Source organism: Mya arenaria, chromosome 13 (assembly GCF_026914265.1).
Source record: "Mya arenaria isolate MELC-2E11 chromosome 13, ASM2691426v1".
Lineage (NCBI taxonomy): Eukaryota > Metazoa > Mollusca > Bivalvia > Myida > Myidae > Mya > Mya arenaria.
Window position 1 is genome coordinate 9,448,382 of NC_069134.1, and position 21,684 is coordinate 9,470,065.

The window sequence follows — 21,684 nt, forward strand, 5'->3', positions numbered from 1 at the left end:
TATCTAGTATTAGTTTGAGGTTGCCAGTGACTAGCTTCCAGTCAAGTTGTCTGTCTAGTATTAGTTTGAGGTTGCCAGTGACGAGCTTCTAGTAAAGTTGTCTATCTAGTATTAGTTTGGGGTTGCCAGTGACGAGCTTCCAGTCAAGTTGTCTGTCTAGTATTAGTTTGAGGTTGCCAGTGACGAGCTTCCAGTCAAGTTGTCTGTCTAGTATTAGTTTGAGGTTGCAAGTCACAGACTAGCTTCTTGTGTAGTTGTCTATCTGTGGTATCAGTTTGGGGCTGTCAGTTACTGGCTTCTAGTAAAGTTGTCTATCTAGTATTAGTTTAATGTTGCCAGTGACTAGCAAAAGTTGTCTGATGGATATATGTTCATGCTTGCAATTTTGACTGGCTGCAAGTAAAGTTGTGAGTCTGATTTTTGTTCATGGTTGCCATTGCCTGGCCTTCAGTCATTACCTTTCTGTGGTATCAGTTCATGGTTGGAAGTAACATGCTTTCAGTTAAACTGTCTATCTTCTATGAATTGATGGTTCAAGTTGCTAATAATACATTCAGAAAAGTTGTCTATCAGTATTGACTGTATTGGCTTCTTGTAAAGTTTTCAGTCTGGTATAAGTTGAGGGTTGAAGGTAAAGGTATCTATCTGGTATCAGTGTCAGAACTTTACTGGCATTAGGTGAAGTCATCTGTCTGGTATCAATGTTTGCTACTGAATGACTTTCAGTAAAGTCATCCTTTCTGGTATCAGTTCATGGGTGCCAGTGACTGGCTTAAGGTAAAGTCATCAGTCTGGTATCAGTTCATGGGTGCCAGTGACTGGGTTTCAGTAAAGTCATCAGTCTGGTATCAAATCATGGGTGCCAGTAAATGGCTTTCAGTAAAGTCATCAGTCTGGTGGCTTTCAGTAAAGTCATCAGTCTGGTATCAGTTCATGGGTGCCAGTGACTGGCTTAAAGTAAAGTCATCAGTCTGGTATCATTTCATGATGGGTGCCAGTGACTGGTTTTCAGTAAAGTCATCAGTCTGGTATCAGTCCATGGGTGCAAGTGACTGGCTTATAGTAAAGTCATCAGTCTGGTATCATTTCATGATGGGTGCCAGTGACTGGTTTTCAGTAAAGTCATCAGTCTGGTATCAGTCCATGGGTGCAAGTGACTGGCTTATAGTAAAGCCATTAGTCTGGTATCAGTCCATGGGTGCCAGTGACTGCATTATAGTAAAAGTCATCAGTCTGGTATCAGTTCATGGGTGCCAGTGACTGCTTTTTAGTAAAAGTCATCAGTCTGGTATCAGTCCATGGGTGCAAGTGACTGGCTTATAGTAAAGTCATCAGTCTGGTATCAGTCCATGGGTGCAAGTGACTGCGTTATAGTGAAAGTCATCAGTCTAGAATCAGTTCATTGGTGCCAGTGACTAGCTTATAGTAAAGTCATCAGTTTGGTATCAGTCCATGGGTGCAAGTGACTGGCTTTCAGTAAAGTCATCCATCTTGTATCAGTTCATGGGTGCAAGTGACTGGCTTATATAATAGCCATATGTCTGGTATCAGTTCATGGGTGCCAGTGACTGACTTTCAGTAAAGTCATCAGTCTGGTATCAGTTCATGGGAGCAAGTGACTGGATTATAGTAAAGCCATCAGTCTGGTATCAGTCCATGGGTGCCAGTGACTGCCTTATTGTAAAGTCATCAGTCTGGTATCAGTTCATGGTTGCCAGTGACTGGCTTATAGTAAAGTCATCAGTCTGGTATCATTTCATGATGGGTGCCAGTGACTGGCTTATAGTAAAGTCATCAGTCTGGTATCATTTCATGATGGGTGCCAGTGACTGCCTTATAGTAAAGTCATCAGTCTGGTATCAGTTCATGGTTGCCAGTGACTGCCTTTTAGTAAAGTCATCAGTCTGGTATCAGTTCATGGGTGCCAGTGACTGGCTTATAGTAAAGTCATCAGTCTGGTATCATTTCATGATGGGTGCCAGTGAATGGTTTTCAGTAAAGTCATCAGTCTGGTATTAGTCCATGGGTGCCAGTGACTGCCTTATTGTGAAGTCATCAGTCTGGTATCAGTCCATGGGTGCCAGTGACAGCGTTATAGTAAAAGTCATCAGTCTGGTATCAGTTCATGGCTGCCAGTGACTGCGTGATAGTAAAAGTCATCAGTCTGGTGTCAGTTCATGGGTGCCAGTGACTGGCTTATAGTAAAAGTCATCAGTCTGGTATCAGTCCATGGGTGCCAGTGACTGCATTATAGTAAAAGTCATCAGTCTGGTATCAGTCCATGGGTGCCAGTGACTGGCTTATAGTAAAGTCATCAGTCTGGTATCAGTCCATGGGTGCAAGTGACTGCATTATAGTAAAAGTCATCAGTCTAGAATCAGTTCATTGGTGCCAGTGACTGGCTTATAGTAAAGTCATCAGTCTGGTATCAGTCCATGGGTGCAAGTGACTGGCTTTCAGTAAAGTCATCCGTCTTGTATCAGTTCATGGGTGCAAGTGACTGGCTTATAGTAAATTCATCAGTCTTGTATCAGTTCATGGGTGCCAGTGACTGGCTTATAGTAAAGTCATCAGTCTGGTATCAGTCCATGGGTGCAAGTGACTGGCTTATAGTAGTCATCAGTCTGGTATCAGTCCATGGGTGCCAGTGACTGGCTTTTAGTAAAGTCATCCGTCTGGTATTAGTTCATGGGTGCCAGTGACTGGCTTATAGTAAAGTCATCAGTCTGGTATCAGTCCATGGGTGCAAGTGACTGCATTATAGTAAAAGTCATCAGTCTAGAATCAGTTCATTGGTGCCAGTGACTGGCTTATAGTAAAGTCATCAGTCTGGTATCAGTCCATGGGTGCAAGTGACTGGCTTTCAGTAAAGTCATCCGTCTTGTATCAGTTCATGGGTGCAAGTGACTGGCTTATAGTAAATTCATCAGTCTTGTATCAGTTCATGGGTGCCAGTGACTGGCTTATAGTAAAGTCATCAGTCTGGTATCAGTCCATGGGTGCAAGTGACTGGCTTATAGTAGTCATCAGTCTGGTATCAGTCCATGGGTGCCAGTGACTGGCTTTTAGTAAAGTCATCCGTCTGGTATTAGTTCATGGGTGCCAGTAACTGGCTTATAGTAAAGTCATCCATCTGGTATTAGTTCATGGGTGCCAGTGATTGGCTTATAGTAAATTCATCAGTCTGGTATCAGTTCATGGGTGCCAGTGACTGGCTTATAGTAAAGTCATCTGTCTTGTATCAGTTCATGGTTGCCAGTAACTGGCTTATAGTAAAAGTCATCCGTATGGTATCATTTCATGATGGGTGCCAGTAAATGGCTTTCAGTAAAGTCATCAGTCTGGTATCAGTTCATGAGTGCCAGTGACTGCCTTATTGTTAAGTCATCTGTATGTTATCAGTTCATGGGTGCCAGTGAATGGCTTATAGTAAAGTCATTGGTCTGGTATCAGTTCATGGGTGCCAGTGACTGGCTTTTAGTAAAGTCATCAGTCTGGTATCATTTCAAGGGTGCCAGTGACTGGCTTATACTAAAGTCATCGGTTTGTTATCAGTTCATGGGTGCCAGTGACTGGTTTTCAGTAAAGTCATCTGTCTGGTATCAGTTCATGGGTGCCGGTGACTGGCTTTTAGTAAAGTCATCAGTCTGGTATCATTTCAAGGGTGCCAGTGACTGGCTTATACTAAAGTCATCGGTTTGTTATCAGTTCATGGGTGCCAGTGACTGGTCTTCAGTAAAGTTATTGGTCTGGTATCATTTCATGGGTGCCAGTGATTGGATTTTAGTAGTCATCAGTCTGTTATCAGTTCATGGATGCCAGTGACTGCCTTATTGTTAAGTCATCTGTCTGGTATTAGTTCATGGGTGCCAGTGACTGCATTATAGTAAAGTCATCAGTCTGGTATCAGTCCATGGGTGCCAGTGAATGGCTTTCAGTAAAGTCATTAGTCCGGTATCAGTCCATGGGTGCCAGTGAATGGCTTATAGTTAAGTCATTGGTCTGGTATCAGTTCATGGGTGCCAGTGAATGGCTTGTAGTAAAGTCATCAGTCTGGTATCAGTTCATGGGTGCCAGTGAATGGCTTTCAGTAAAGTCATTAGTCCGGTATCAGTCCATGGGTGCCAGTGAATGGCTTATAGTTAAGTCATTGGTCTGGTATCAGTTCATGGGTGCCAGTGAATGGCTTGTAGTAAAGTCATTGGTCTGGTATCAGTTCATGGGTGCCAGTGAATGGCTTATAGTAAAGTCATTGGTCTGGTATCAGTTCATGGGTGCCAGTGAATGGCTTGTAGTAAAGTCATTGGTCTGGTATCAGTTCATGGGTGCCAGTGAATGGCTTGTAGTAAAGTCATTGGTCTGGTATCAATTCATGGGTGCCAGTGAATGGCTTGTAGTAAAGTCATTGGTCTGGTATCAGTCCATGGGTGCCAGTGAATGGCTTGTAGTAAAGTCATTGGTCTGGTATCAGTTCATGGGTGCCAGTGAATGGCTTGTAGTAAAGTCATCAGTCTGGTATCAGTTCATGGGTGCCAGTGAATGGCTTATAGTAAAGTCATTGGTCTGGTATCAGTTCATGGGTGCCAGTGAATGGCTTGTAGTAAAGTCATTGGTCTGGTATTAGTTCATGGGTGCCAGTGACTGCATTATAGTAAAATCATCAGTCTGGTATCAGTCCATGGGTGCCAGTGAATGGCTTTCAGTAAAGACATTAGTCCGGTATCAGTCCATGGGTGCCAGTGAATGGCTTATAGTTAAGTCATTGGTCTGGTATCAGTTCATGGGTGCCAGTGAATGGCTTGTAGTAAAGTCATCAGTCTGGTATCAGTTCATGGGTGCCAGTGAATGGCTTATAGTAAAGTCATTGGTCTGGTATCAGTTCATGGGTGCCAGTGAATGGCTTGTAGTAAAGTCATTGGTCTGGTATCAGTCCATGGGTGCCAGTGAATGGCTTGTAGTAAAGTCATTGGTCTGGTATCAGTTCATGGGTGCCAGTGAATGGCTTGTAGTAAAGTCATCAGTCTGGTATCAGTTCATGGGTGCCAGTGAATGGCTTATACTAAAGTCATCAGTCTGGTATCAGTTCATGGGTGCCAGTGAATGGCTTGTAGTAAAGTCATTGGTCTGGTATCAGTTCATGGGTGCCAGTGAATGGCTTGTAGTAAAGTCATTGGTCTGGTATCAGTTCATGGGTGCCAGTGAATGGCTTGTAGTAAAGTCATTGGTCTGGTATCAGTTCATGGGTGCCAGTGAATGGCTTGTAGTAAAGTCATCAGTCTGGTATCAGTTCATGGGTGCCAGTGAATGGCTTGTAGTAAAGTCATCAGTCTGGTATCAGTTCATGGGTGCCAGTGAATGGCTTATACTAAAGTCATCAGTCTGGTATCAGTTCATGGGTCCATGGTTGCCAGTGACTGGTTTTCAGTAAAGTCATATGTCTGGTCTGGTATCAGTTCATGGGTGCCAGTGACTGGCTTATAGTAAAGTCATCTGCCTGTTATCAGTTCATGGTTGGCAGTAGCTAGATTTTTGTCAAGTTATCTTTCTTTTATCCCAATGATTAATCATTTGAAGGCATGAACAGCAGTCGTAAGATTGACTAATTGTTTTGTTTGAAAAAAGGGTTGTGGGGATGACACCATTTACAGACTGGACCTGGCAGTGAGTGAGCTACTGTGAAGAATGGCTGCTTACCTTGCTGGAAGCCATGTCCGAGACTGAGCGGTGTGTCTGTATCGTCTCCAGCTGGTCAAGACACCAGTCAAGCTCCTCCAGTGTCTCGATAGCCATCTTCTGGTACGTGTCGTCTGAAATAATAAAATGTGCCCATAATTATAGCGGCTGTTGTACTTTAGGTGTTCTTTATGTATAGAAATAGGCAAGTGTTTACAAGTGTTTATATCTTAGTCAGGTGAGGGATTTCAATATAGATGGGAATTATCGATATCATGTTGCAGGGAAAATATTTACCTTCGATTTTCATGCAATAACAATTTTTGGAAGAATACAGCTGTTGTTAGAATAATAATGAAAAAAATCATAACAAGGTGATGATTGGATAAATTATGAAATAAGTGTTGTACAACTGTTGTTCACTTTGTTTTATACGATGATGCAAATGATGAAAGAAGGTCCAGGAAAATGCTGTTTGAAATCAAAACATAAATATTTTGAAGAGTAAGACAAGTATTTATTATTCTAGCAGCTACAGGATTTCACATGTGTCATATCAGGAGAATCTTTGAGAATGATACAATCAATTATAAACAATTCCAGTATTTTCCAACAAATGGTATAAAAGACAATTATACATTGTCACATTTTTTTGCCATATAATTAGTGTTACAAAACCAATGATTTCTGCATGAATTTTAGGCTCAAATGCATTTCCTTTTAGCAAAAACTCCTTTTTATTGAAAGCTTCTAAAGCAGAAAAGGTAGCCATAACTAAAGATAAGTTCTCTTAAATCTGTGGAATATTTGTCCTTGATATAAATGACAGTTTCAGAGCTTGGTCTGAAACGTGATTGCAGGCTTAATGGCAGAAACGCATTAGCAAAGTAATGACCTCACATACTACAAACGCCATAATATAAGGGCAAATTCCCTGTACCATGATTTAACACTATCATCGGCATCAGATCATTGTTCCAGATTTTTAACCAATTATTTTCCAACCCACATGCTTTTCAAATAATAATGAATGGCAGTAACAACAGAGCAAATAAATGATACCGCAGCAATTAAAACTGTCCATGAAAAACAAACACTGCTCTATTTGCATATTCAGTAGGTCAGAATGAAAACTTGGGTAACATTCTAACAAACATAACCTGAAGCCAGTACAACTATTATCTTTTATTCTTATGTAAAGGCGTTTTGTGAACATGGTTCTTTGCCTTTAGGTATGAATCATGACACTTTTATGAAATATTATAATGAGTATTTGCAGAACTAAACTATCATTTGAATAGAAATATGTATCATTTATACACACAGGAAAACCAATTAAACATGTAATGTTATGGCAATTTCCTTCAATGACTGACAGAATACATTTTGCAGTAAATAAAGAGACCAACAAAAGACATTTAACTATGAATTTTGGTATATTTTGAAGCCAACAGAATAACACTGTGAAAACAAATATGTTGTTGAATGCTGCATCCTTTTCCATTGTATAAAGTAGACCAACAAGTTATAATTTAACAAACTGACATAATAAGCAACTTATGTAAATTGATAATTAACTAGTTTGTCAACAAACAGAAGTTCATCATGTTTGGTTATCCGATGTGATGTTTTGTTTATGGGGTGCTCTATATTTCAGGTCGCTATAGACCTTATAAGGTTATAATATACTGATATTAGAGTGCATTTGGTTGAGGTCAACCTTTTATAAGTATCAGTGCAAGTAGTTCTCCATGTTTTGGTCAAGGCTGACCATATTATTCATTTAGACTGATGGTTCTGACTTTGATGGTGTTCTTTATATAGATTTCATGTCACAGTACATATATTATAGTGGACAGGACACTTTATTATACAGTGAATTTCCTCACCCTCACCATAACCGTGAACATGTCGAAAGTTACAATCATTTTACGCAACATCGAATTATTGTTATTATATATATATATATATGTAATTGTTCTTGATATATTATGCAGGTTTTATCTATGTAGATAATAAATGATGAAAAAAATGATGAACATTACAATTTAAAGTGACACTCTTATGCAAAATCAATTCATACACATGTATAACAAACATTAATTTGACTGATAAACCTTTAACTACTTACTAAATAATGCATTAATGGAAAATATTAATTACTGATAACAAGATTGTAACCGTATGTTTAACAGCAGAAAGTGAAAAATATTAAATGATTGGTGAATGCTAAAAGATTTACTGTGGTTTACTATAGGCTCATAAGGTAGAAATACCATGTTTGCTCATTTCAATTGAGCAATTGTCGTATCAAGTATGTTTGTGTTGTTATGTTATTAAAGACAGAAAAAGGTTATGGAAATTTACTTACTATTGCAAAATGCATGACAATAGCGTCACACGTACTGATTCCAGGTTTGACCATTTAAATGATCATGATGATACTATGTATACATAATGTATTCCTTACTGATATTATGAACTTTCGATTATTGTCCGATAGTAAATCGAAATGCTTGGTCCGATTAGATTATAGATAGCAAATGGAGTCCGATTTTCAACCACTAGCTATTGTACTTGAGCACATCTGCCACTGCCACTACTTTTCTCTCTGGGAGGCATCCTGGATACAAAATGTTGAATCAAATCGAGTGACAAATTGATGTCCCCACTGAAAAATGTCAAGAGCAAATGACTGACGGTGCCACTCGTTATGGTCAGGAGCGCAAGCAATATACACAAGTAACCCATGACTGTTGTGTGACAGTTGCTAGACCTGATCACATGAAAAAAAAAACACATGACAATGCAAGACAACTCAAGATTGTCCCCCAACTATCGCATGACTGACTTGCGACACACTCACAATATGTTGTTTCTTTCTGTTGTGTCCCCATCGCCAAACCATCTTTAATGTGTCGTAAATCTAAGGACCACACAAGATAGATTTTTGCATGTTGCAAGATCTGGCAATGACAATATTACTAAATTTCAAATAAAGCATCTGTTTGCATTAGGCCAAATAAAAAAAATAGGTGTGTTTCAGGTAACGCTGCCAAAACAAATAGGGTAGGTAGGTCGGAATATTTTTTTTATTTTTTTAAATATTTTTTTTTGATATACTAATTTCAGTAACTGTTGACTCAGGAAGTAACAAATCAAAAGTCATCAATTTTCAGGTTAATCAGTAGTTTTTAAACATGTTCCATGCTTCAAAGGAAATATTCTTTATAAGTCTGGTTAAATACTTTGACAATGATGGTTGGATTTTAACTAAGTTATAGTACACCACTCTGCTATTATTTAAGACTTTCCAGGAGCGGTTTTACTTTTCTTTATGCGCACTTTTGCTTTCAATCACCCTCTGTAGAATGCTTACCTCCCTGTGACATAATTACATGAAGAGTGGCACATAAATTTACCATATAAGCCATCAGCCAAGGAAACCTCAATGCTGTCAAGAAGACCTGGGGGTTCAGGTTTGAAGAACAAGTTACATGCAGGTTTTATTGCCAAAATTGCACACTTAAGTCTGACATATCAATCCGAAAGTCAGTATCTGACACAGTTGTATCTGACAAGAAAATAGAGTTCAAAAATTGAAATATACCTGCCACACAAGCACAAACTACCCGTAATTCACCTTAGAGTTTGGACAATCTAAAAATTCAGACATCCTTTATTATTTTCAAAAATAATTTATTTTAGGTACCTAATTTTCAGACACCCAAAGGACATCGATTGTTACTTTTACAGTTACTAAGTCTCACAGACAAAAATTATTGATCTTTATCGTCACAATGCCTGGCTAGATTACCTAACTGTATACATCACTGTGATAAGTTAGTTAGTTACTACCCATCCTAAACGATTTATTGCCTGTTGAAAAGGATGTGTGATATATTTAATGGAGGATTAAAGAAACAACAAGGGCAATCAAGAGATTAAGAAACCACAGACATGACATGTTTGTAAAACGATCCGCCAATAAACTGAAACTTGTACCACACTTTTAATATAGACTTTATGAAGCAATAATCGTACAGTAATACTCATTGTAACATCAATAGAACAATAAAAATCAACACATTCAATGCTACAGGTAACTATTTAATGTGATGAATTAAAGTTAGAAATGCAATACTTAAGTTACAATCGAAAACACCACTCAGAAACATTAATCCTGCATAGCAATATCCATGCTCTCCATGAGATCCTCGTGGGTATAACTGAGAGTTATGTGACGTCACACAATGTGACTGTTTGATCTGAAGCCGATAAAAGATGTTTATTCATTTCAATGCATGTATAAAATGGTGTTGAATGGGATTTTAATTAACTTGATAAAGGAGTTACACTTATAGGCGTAATAACCATTGATAACTACAGATAAATTAATAAGTGGTAAAATGCAGACATGAAGAAAAAAGGCAGGTTTACCATACATGTAGATAAAATGTAAAAATGGTTATTTTCTATGAAATCAGAGAGCGAAAAATTAATTATTTTAAGGTGTCCGAACTCTAAGGTGAAGTACGGTAAATACATTCAGAAATCCAACTCTAATATTGTCAACTTTACATACATACATTTCATAACAAATGCTTTTCGTACCCAAATCACATTTTTTTCAAGGAAAAATAGGTTAGGGTCGGCGGGAAAAAATAGGGTCGGTCGGGTAACCTGAAACAGACCTATTTTTTTATTTGGCCTTATACCGTACTCATAACTCACAATTAACCCACCTTCAGAAACTAATATGTTTGCATTTCAACCTATTAGTATGACAAATAGAACATTGATCAAAGTGAAAATTAAATATTGAATAGTTTAAAAATACTGTCACCCCATTTATTAAATGGGTCAAAATTGGTTTCAACCATAAAATAAAACAGTTCAAAGATCTAACTGACACCATAACCTAATTCTATGGTTTATGTAACTCATTTATGTATTTTTTTAGTCAAACATTGTCGTAACATGATGAACATTACCAACAACACGTAAATGTGCATTAGATAGCCCCATCTCGCCCTAAATGTATGTGTTTTACGGAAGTTTACAATTTAATTACAATTTGAAAACATGCAGAGTCATGTAATTTGCTTTGTTTAAACAAATGAAGTGTACATCCCGGTTAACTAAAAGAACTTTCTTTTTGAAGGAAGATCTACATTTCTGACTTTGTTGCTTCTAACTGACCAATCAGAAGCAAGTGTTTCGTGCACTGTATTCCATTAATTGGTATACCTGAATGAGTTGACTCATATATTGGGCTGTGACTTAACTCTTTACTATAAGCCAATAATAGTTCATGTGTCACAAATAAGCTTGGAAGCCCCTTTTAAGTAAACTCATTTAATTTTTTAAAGTTAACGTTCTATTATTTTTGCCGTCAGCATGATTATGGCAGAGAGCATCCCATTATAACTATAAAATAAAGGTCAAGGTCACTTTCAGTGTGGACTGAAATAAAACACTGTTTTAATGTAATATTAAAGCAGAATGTTACTTATGTTTTTAAGTTACACCTTACAATGGTAAAACCACAGAGTGAAGTCGGTGTTAAAAGAATAAACCGTGCACAATATATCCAAAAAAGGAAATTTAAAGCTCCAATCTGCATCATGTCAATTAAACCAAGGCCCCGGAAGGCAGAACGAAGCTCCAATTTACATCATGTCAATTTAACCAAGGCCAGGGAAGGCGGAGCAAACCTCCATCTGCATGATGTCAATTAAACCAAGGCCAGGAAAGGCGGAGCCAACCTCCCATCTGCATCATGTCAATTAAACCAAGGCCAGGGAAGGCGGAGCCAACCTCCCATCTGCATCATGTCAATTAAACCAAGGCCAGGGAAGGCGGAGCAAACCTCCCATCTGCATCATGTCAATTAAACCAAGGCCAGGGAAGGAGGAGCAAAGCTCCAATCTGCATCATGTCAGTTAAACCAAGGCCAGGGAAGGCAGAACGAACCTCCCATCTGCATTATGTCAATTAAACCAAGGCCAGAGAAGGCGGAGCCAACCTCCCATCTGCATCATGTCAATTAAACCAAGGCCAGGGAAGGCGGAGCCAACCTCCCATCTGCATCATGTCAATTAAACCAAGGCCAGGGAAGGCGGAGCCAACCTCCCATCTGCATCATGTCAATTAAACCGAGGCCAGGGAAGGTGGAGCCAACCTCCCATCTGCATCATGTCAATTAAACCAAGGCCAAGGAAGGCGGAGCCAACCTCCCATCTGCATCATGTCAATTAAACCAAGGCCAGGGAAGGAGGAGCAAAGCTCCAATCTGCATCATGTCAATTAAACCAAGGCCAGGGAAGGCAGAATAAAGCTCCAATCTGCATCATGTCAATTAAACCAAGGCCAGGGAAGGAGGAGCAAAGCTCCAATCTGCATCATGTCAGTTAAACCAAGGCCAGGGAAGGAGGAGTCAACCTCCCATCTGCATCATGTCAATTAAACCAAGGCCAGGGAAGTAGGAGTCAACCTCCCATCTGCATCATGTCAATTAAACCAAGCTAAAGGCCAGGGAAGGCAGAACGAAGCTCCAATCTGCATCATGTCCATCAAACCAAGGCCAGGAAAGACTGTGTAAACCACTACCCTAAGCAGTACAGCAGCTCTGTATTGTATGTCCAAAAACAGTGTGTCTGAAAGCCTGGTGATTATCACTGATGTCTGTAATTTGGGATGAAATAGCATCTAACAGCTCTTAAAACATGTGACAGTTCAAATTATCATAGCTTAGTGGAATTATGTCACTTTTTTCTGAAGAATAAGCCATATCTCTGTGAAACATGCATTAAAATGCATTTACGGCAAGCACCAGTTTCAAATGGCAAAACAATTATTGAGCAAAAAACAGTTATTTGAAGGAAAAAGGTTTGTACTTAACACTGCTTATCAAGTCTCCCTACAGTTTTAAATCTATTTGTTTCCAGGAAAATGAAAATATTTTATCCCATAAAATGCTATCATATTTCTAAAATGTTGCAGCTCATCAACATAACAATAGGGGGGAAATGAAAGGCGCTTGAAATGAAAGGTTAAAAATACATACGTTTTTATCCTGTTACAACCTGTGTTCAGTGTTTTCAGAAAGGTCCTTTTTCAGCCAGGACCTTTCTGATAAAAATTTTTTGGGACATTCAATTTTGCAAAGGAATTACCAAAAATTCTTTAAAAAATAGACAAAAGATATCAGAACAAGAAAAGGTTTCTTTTGGAATAATACTTTTTCAAAATAACATAAAATTGGAACATTCATTTTCAAATGTTTTAGGATTGGGATTTGGTCCAAAAGTTGGCATGAAATTGGTTTACAAAAAAAAACAATCAGCCTGCAAATTCGAGACATTTACTACTGTCTAATAATACACACCTCAAACAACCTATAGATGCTGAAAACATGGAAGTGCATCAAGATTTGTTTACAATTTGTCATATACACTGACAAATGCACTGACATGTAGGTATTCATGTCTGTCATCCAAGATTTTAAAATGAAAAATATCCTTTATATGTCTGGTGTCCAATTTTACTGAATGGAAAAAGCCTTGGAAAAAACTGAATGAATACAAACAAACCAATCCCTTCATTTTTAAGGTTTTGTCAAGGTTATTAATGTCAGAATTGCTGTATTTATGATTCATTACAGCCCATGTTTCCTGCTCGAGATCTATTTAGTTTTTACTTATTTTTATTTTGGTACAAAAAAGGTCAGACTATTGTCTTGCTTTTTTGAAGTTAACGTTCTATTATTTTTGCTGTCAGCATGATTATGGCAGAGAGCATCCCATTATAACTCTGTCAGAATAAAGGTCAAGGTCACTTTCAGTGTGGATTGAAATAAAACATTGTTTTAATGTATTATCAAAGCCAAATGTTACTTATGTTTTTAAAGAGGCTATACACCATATGATGAAATAGCGAAAAAAAAGAAGAAAATTGTCGAAAATTGACATAAACTTGGTATCGATGTCTACAATGCATAGAAAATAAATAACTGAAGTACCTCATAAGTTCAGAATTAATTAATTTTTTTCGCAGTTTTTTCGTATCTTTCCATTAAAAAAGATTACTAGGTATGTATACCTAGTAGAATTTATTCGTGATTGGCTAGTCATTGTTATCACGCGATATTACCAAGTTAAGTATATAGCTTAAATAATCCAACTGTTAAGGGTAAGCTTTCGTAGCACAATGGATACAGTACTGGACTGCAATTTTGACGACACCGGTTAAAACCCGGTTTCTGACTCAATTTTTTTTTACATTTTTTTGTTTTTTACAATTATTATGTCAAAGAGTAAAACATTTTATTAAATAATTGTCCTGAAATTTGTTACAAAAAAAACCCGTTTTTGGTGCCAATCTCGTGTATAGTCCCTTTAAGATACTCCCTTACAACGTTAAAACTACAGAGAGATGTCGGTGTTTTAAGAATAACCTGTGCACGATATATCCAAAAACGGAAATTTAAAGCAAACATCAACAATGATTTACATAACAGCTTGCAGTGAGGCAGGTGTTAAGCTCCAAATATAAGTGAAATGAGCATAATATTTATTATAATGGTTTCTAAGTTATAAACAGAAAGCCAAGAGAATCATGACTTTTTATGTTAAATGTAAAATTCACAATACAAGTATGTTCCAGCTTTCTAAATGTACAGAACTCATGGCATTTGGAGAGAGTCATGGTGGTCATCATCAATAATTCCCCCTGGAGGAGAGAAATCGTAGCTTCCTGATACATATCACTTTTGATATAATTAAAACATAAATTCAAATGGTGACATGGAGAATGGTTACTTTGTGGTTTGACAGCTGTTTCACCCTAATGACAAAGTGACTGGCCTGTGAGCAGGGCCGAGACCTTACAGCCACCTCAACTCAGGTTATAAAATCAGGAAAGCTGATCAGTTAAATAAGACTGAACCTATACCAAACAGATGACAGCAATCCATCACAAGTGTACTTTGTGGGTTATTCTTTATGAGATCAAGAAATAACTCATGAAGACAACAGCAAAAATGATAATGATTTTTTATTGCAAATGTTTCATGGTAGAAGAGATTGCCACGAAATAAATCCATTGTCTATCATCCACTAGAGTGTAAACATCTGCAGACTTTCTCTGAACAATCATAAAATAAACTTTTTTTAATTTATCCTATACATTAGTCAAGTTGATGTTGTTAAATCAGAAGTAGACATCTGAAACTTACTTGCCAAGGACAGAATAATGATGACCACACTGTGCACTTTTATGTTGTTTGTGACAATGGTGTTGTTGTTTGTGACAAATTGAATGGTGTTGTTGGTTGTGATATGTTGTTCATACCATCACAATAGAGAGGGAGATATGTCCGTGGTCACTGGTCAGATGCTAGATTGGTTATGCTACCTTGTAAGTCACTGGTCCCTAGTTTGAATTACACACAGGCTTCAAACCGTTCTTCACCTTAAATAATCATGAAAAAAAATCCTTTATGTAAACGGTGCACGTTTTGACAGCCAATGCACTTAATTGATATATTAAAACCAGGGACTAGAATGCGGAAAATACGTGCAATAGGAATTGAGTGCAGCTCCATGCGTCAGAGAAGTCTTTTGTTACAGTTCACGCACCGTATATTAATTTGTTAGATGATTTACGACAATGCCTTCTTAATTAATTTCCAGATGATTCATGATATTTTATATCTGGTTTATTCATTATGCATGGTTGGACTATATCCTTTATGTCCAATTGTTATAATTATGAAACCAAAGATTTGACAGATCCATGACTTTCTTGCTGACCAGCCTTTATCACCTTTCTATTGGACACAATCATATCAAATGTCCAGTAACTGGATAATATATGTCCATTTGGCCGCAAGATGACATGATGTTATGATTGAACGCATTTTAATTATAAGAAACATTGAGAGTGGACACATGTCTTCAAGCATAAGCAAACCAAACATTGTAACATTAAAGGGACAAAGACACCAGATGATACAATTGCAAGAAAAACACATAATTGATGTCTGCAAAACATACATAAAATTTATATTGCTCACTGTGTACAACGCATTGAATCTTACTGATGTACCATATCGCTTTCGACTCATCTATGTTATGTAATATTTGCATACTTTTTCCAATTCAAAATCTACTGGGTATGTCTAGTAACGCAGTAAGTTTAAAAATAACTTTGCTATATTTATCAACTTTCATCACATGACTTTCACATGCTAAATATACATACAACATGGCTTCCCAAAAACACAGACAGTGCAAGGAAGCAGAAAACTGCTGCGAAACAACGTATATTCACAGAGCCTGAGAGATAAACATTGGTGATGAAATTTATCCATAGAAACTTTTGAAAGAGGCTACCATTTCTGAAAATTACAGCGCATTGGCTACAACTTCTATTGTTAGGTCAGTGAGTGAAAAGTGAGTGTGTTAGACGACAAGATTGTCTGGAAAATATTTTAAATCATGTAAAATAATGTATTTTATCAGCCACATACTAGATGGTATTGACAATTCTAGGCTGTTCTAAGGAAATACTGTATTTGCCGATTTGAGTGCCTTACGTCCCTTTAAAGGCCATCAAATTAATGGTGGCAACTTGATCATGACCTTCAGTGACTAGTAAATTAATTATTATTTAAGTAGCAACAATGTATTACATGTTGAAGTAATTGATCACTTCTAGTAGTTTTACTTCCTGACACTTACATCTTATGAGGGCAACGATGTAAATTCACTTCACAAATATGGTAAAAAAAACAATGCTTTTGTATACAACAAGGGAATTATGCAAGGTTTTCAAAGACTTAGTAATGCACCTCGAATCTGGCTTTAAGAACATTTGGTCATTATCTTTAATGTATTTCTTTTTCCAGTGTTATTTGAATTTCTGACTACTTTTCTGATGTTAATTAGTTATGACCTGAATTGTAATCAACTTTATTTTTATGCAGAGCATCTGTTCAGCAGTGACTTTCAGTTTGAGATGTTCCTGACATGTGCCTATCAGGTTAATGGATTTCCTCGTGACCTGACAAATGTGATGAATCCATTTCATGTTCATGTCAAATCTTTAACAAATAAACTTAATGAAAGCATTCATAAACTATAATTCATAATATTTTATTCTTTTTTCAATGGTAACAAATGTTTCACAATGCTAATGCCATTTTTGTTCTTTATTTCATGACAGTTAGACTGCATTAACATAGACTTAACATGTAAAAACATTTTATGTTGATCATAAAAATAATAAGATCTGGCAAAAATAATAAGATCTGGCCAAAAAAAATCAATAGATTCATTGAATGAAATGATTTCCAGTTAAGTCTGTTGTTTATCAAAACAAGTTTATAGTTTCTTTGAAACAAATTGTTAGTATCTATTCATTCAATTATAATTTTACGCTGACAAGACTTTAATTTAGTTTGATTTGCTGTAAACAAAATAACAAGCCTCGGCCAGCTCATCCATCATCTAGTTTTTAGACAATAACTGCAATTTCGATGCATTCCTTTACGATGACTAAATAAGTAAAAATTGAATCTGTATTCTTATACAAAATAGAATATCTCCCAGGGAAACTATGTGCAATTCGAAGCTGACAGCAACATAAGCCTTGCCTGCATATCATGATTGGAATCTGATACGTTTCTCTAGGGCATCACGCAGTCAACAATTACTAAAGTCAGAGTTATGGGCCTTCCTACATATACATATATATATATATATATATATATATTAGGGATGCAAACGAATGGCAAAATTGATATTCGAATATTCGGTAATTCTTTCGATCGAATATTCGAATATTCATTTACCGAAATCAATATTTTGGAAGATGTAGTAAACTACTATTATTATTCGCTTAAGTAATAGCCGGTGCAATTTGACCGTATTTGTCGTAGCGGCGGACCCCGATTTTCTCCAAATATGCCTTTGAAATTCGCAATTTTCAGGAAGAAAAAAGAATATATTATAAACAGACAAACAACACAAACAAATAATTTCAATTCCGCTGCCTTTATATGTGTAAACAATGTGAAATTAGCTGTCCCAGAGTCCTAGTCAAATAGCGTTTTGCGCCAACAGAGGGTCTTTCCATAGGACAAGCAGCCTCGTTCTGAGATTGATCTTTAAATTGACTAAATGTAACTATGGAAAACCCAAACCAACTCGGGAACTAGTAAAAAAATAAAACGAAAACATATCTGGATTTGACTCATCCAGTGTTCAACAATGGAGGAAATATATCATAAAACGCTATACTATACATTTACATTTTAAAGCGCGAACGTTGTATCGAAACATGGAATACAATTTAAAGCACATATATGTAACAACATTACTGTAGCACATGGCATTCATATCATCACGGCGATTTGAGCTATGATGCCCAGCTTAATTTGCAGCCAGGACAAAACATTGGTGTTTAAAAGTTAAAGCCAATTCCTAGTCAGTTATTGTAAAAGTAAGGGGACTTTTTACAGTACCCGACGATATGTCCCTTAATGACATATGACACGTGTTTAGTGTATTGTCATCACATTCACACCTCTGGCATTAGGGGCCAGTCGTTGTAAAAACAAAACAAACAAACTTTCTTTATTGAGAATTAGTATCATTACTCTTTTTCCGAATATTCGAATACCGATTTTGACATTCGAATACCAAACGTTTGATCGAATATTCGAATATTCGTTTGCATCCCTAATATATATATATATATATATATATATATATATATATATATATATATATATATATATATATATATATATATATATATATATATGTATATTGTCCCTGGTACAAAGTTTCATCTAAATTCCTTGGAAATCAGTGTTATTTCCAGTTTATTGCAATGTTAGGTCATCATGTTCTTCAGAGATTTTATGAAAATATTTTTTTACAGGAGTGGGCAGTAATTAAAATTGGAGGTTCGATTTTACTTGTTACATTGTAGGAAATTCGTTGTTATTTAGCTATATAAAAAGTAATGTTCAACATATCATATAATGTATTTTTTATCATTTAATTATATGGTTTTTATCAGCTTAAGATTTATTTGGGTTTTAAGTTTTACTAATGAAAGATTATTCAAAGAAAATGAGTTCAGCAATTAAGAATATTGAAAATCTGAATGACGTCTGCAGCCAAATTAAAAGCTCATTTTAAATCTATTTTATGCTTTATATAGCACAAAAACAAGTCAACATACAATTTGTTTTAATGAAGATGAATTAACATGCATTAAAACTGTTTGCACTTAAATTGAAACATGGAATCCAAACCAAAACAATATATTTCTACTGTGGGAAATAATTAAGAAGTTTCAAATATGTATAACTAACAAAAACAAAAAAAACATTTCATTAATTAAATATTTATTATTATTTTTTTATGATCTTAATGACATAAAAAAAAAATGACAGTTATCTAATTTAAAATTTAAAGTTTTCCTTATACTATATTATAGATGACAGTATTTAGTCTTTCCCTTCATTGTTCAAAAACGCACAGGAAGTTGATTTCCTTTTATTTCTGATCATAGCCAGCTGTTCACTGAAATATTTTAATTAGATTTATTATAGTGTATATTTGATTTTGTCAAAGATATAGCTTAATATATACCAGTTCATAAACTGCAGAATAATGTTTTTGATATTTCCCACTTTCCTGGGAGGTGTGTTTCAAATTAAGTATAATTCAATTGATTTCTTGAAAATTAAATATGTTTTTCTATGACACTCAGGAAAAAAAGTATGATATAACACTGAAAGCAACAATTATACTTTATTAAATTAAAGTTTTATCGGATATTTTTTTTTCAAATTCGTTATACATAACACTGTAATCAAATTCTTCCTTAGTATATGAAAACAAATATAGCTTTAAATAAAGAATTATCATGAGATCTGCCAGTAAAAAAATATGGTATTTCATTTGATATACTACAGCTATTTGCCATCAAAAACAACCTCAGATGTTTGCTGGTACATCAGAAAAAGTAGTATGTTAAATTGTATACAATATATTTAATTCATTCTTTAATTGTATTTAAATGTGTATTCTTTATTACTATGTTTAAAATGATTGCTAGTGAAGTGTATAAATAAAATAAAAAAATAATCAAGATTCCTAAAGTAAAGTCATTAAGTTTAACTCAGGTTAATTGATTTAACTACAAGATTTGCTTGCAGAGTAGTTAAATGTAAAGATTTCTGACATTGTAAACCGTCCATATACATCCAAGGTTGTTTTTCTGGAAAATGGCCGAGGTGTTCCAAATGGATTGGTTTACATTTGTATCATTGTGTACACACCGGTCTTACTGTCTATTTTTGAGACCGGTGTGTGTACACATTGACATGTGAGATCAAATCGCTATATGTAAGGGAGCTAAATCCTAAATAAAATGTAAACAACTACATACATGATTACTGCCCCTGGTGAGCATTGAATGAGTTGAAATCCTGTTACAATGTTGTTTTTTGGGCCAGCTGGCTGAATGTGTTGCTGATGCAATTCTTTCAATGATATGAAGTAGTGTTGGGCGAGTCATCGAATGATGATTCACAGGAAACATATGCACATACAGTTAAGTAGTTTGTATGCGGTGAAAAGTGCATCATAGCTTAATTTGAATCTGCACAAAATGCTGCATGTCAGCAAGGATCAGAGAGTGTTGTGCATTGACTGTAAACTTAAAGTGCTTTAATATACAAGATCAAGATTACAGCACTTGAAAGCTATTAAACTGAAGCCATTTGATGTTTCGTTCCCTTAAATGTTTTATTTAAGAACATTTGGAAAGCCTTCTTAGTTTTGATGTAATGGTAATAATTGAAATATTGATGTTAATGTTGATAGAGGTCATGGCAAATTTTCAATGGTATGTCAATAAATGTTGAGCTGTATCACTATGTGATGTGCTGCATCACTATATGATGTGCTGTATTGCTTTATGTTGAGCTGTATCACTAATGTTGAGCTGTATTGCTACATGTTGGACTGTATCGCTATGTTGATCTGTATCGCTATATGTTGATCTGTATCGCTATATGTTGATCTGTATCGCTATATGTTGAGCTGTATCGCTATATGTTGAGCTGTATCCCTATATGTTGAGCTGTAGGGCATTAGTCTGTTAGGACATAATTCATGAGAGTCGTGCATTGAGCCTTCATTGAATGTCTACTACTAAGGAACCAGAAAAAACAAACAAATTAGGTGTCCCTGGTACAATCCCCAGAGGTGGGACCTTTCTTGATCTGATGAACTTAAAATAATTTTACATCAAGTGCCAGAATGTTGTATTCTTCTTCTTTCATATCCTTATAGGCACTTTGGGAAACTACTTAGATTGTCCTACAAGCACCTACCTGTTTGGGACTGTGGTTTGGTTGACTGTGCTGGGTGGTTAGAGTCCCGCTCACCCGAGCGTGTCAGCTGGGGCGTCCCTGCTCCTGTGTGGTTCTGACTGGGAACTGAACGACCTGTATGGCCTCTGAAATACATGCACACAGATATAGAAATAAAGTAAATAACAAATAAAGAGCACTTAAAATTGATGGTAAATATAACTTGTATTGACCATAGGAGATAACCCTATTGTTTCCTATTTCTTCAGTAGAAAGAAATCAGAGCCAGAGTTTTCAAATTTGTAGAATTATACAGACAAACAAATTTTAGAGGTTGATTTTATAAGACTTGTGCAGAAAAAAGTATAAATGAAAATAAACTAGCGGGATAAAGTAACTGTGAATCAAATTGTAAACTGCATGGTTTGTACATAACCCCAGAAATACCAACTTAAGTCAAATTCAACACTGTGTGGTTCATGTTTTTATACTTGAGTGTATTATCTACTTGACTTTGGAGATTACGGGTTTTTTTTAAGAATCAAATACCAAAAGCCTCATTTAGAAACTATGAACTTTATAAATACTGGCTCTATAAATTTCTTTATTAT

General features: G+C 36.1%; 1 protein-coding gene across 16 annotated transcripts in view; it reads right to left on the reverse strand.

Annotated features, from left to right (window-relative positions):
* LOC128214151 (cAMP-specific 3',5'-cyclic phosphodiesterase 4C-like) overlaps positions 1-21,684 on the reverse strand; it is a 406,322-nt gene that overhangs the window by 41,978 nt on the left and 342,660 nt on the right. For all 16 annotated transcript variants that reach the window (XM_052920452.1, XM_052920462.1, XM_052920459.1 and 13 more), the window contains 2 exons: positions 21,095-21,219; positions 5,695-5,807 (listed from right to left, as the gene is read on the reverse strand). In XM_052920452.1, the coding sequence (XP_052776412.1) occupies positions 5,695-5,807; positions 21,095-21,219 (238 nt within the window). The remainder of the gene's footprint in view (positions 1-5,694; positions 5,808-21,094; positions 21,220-21,684) is intronic.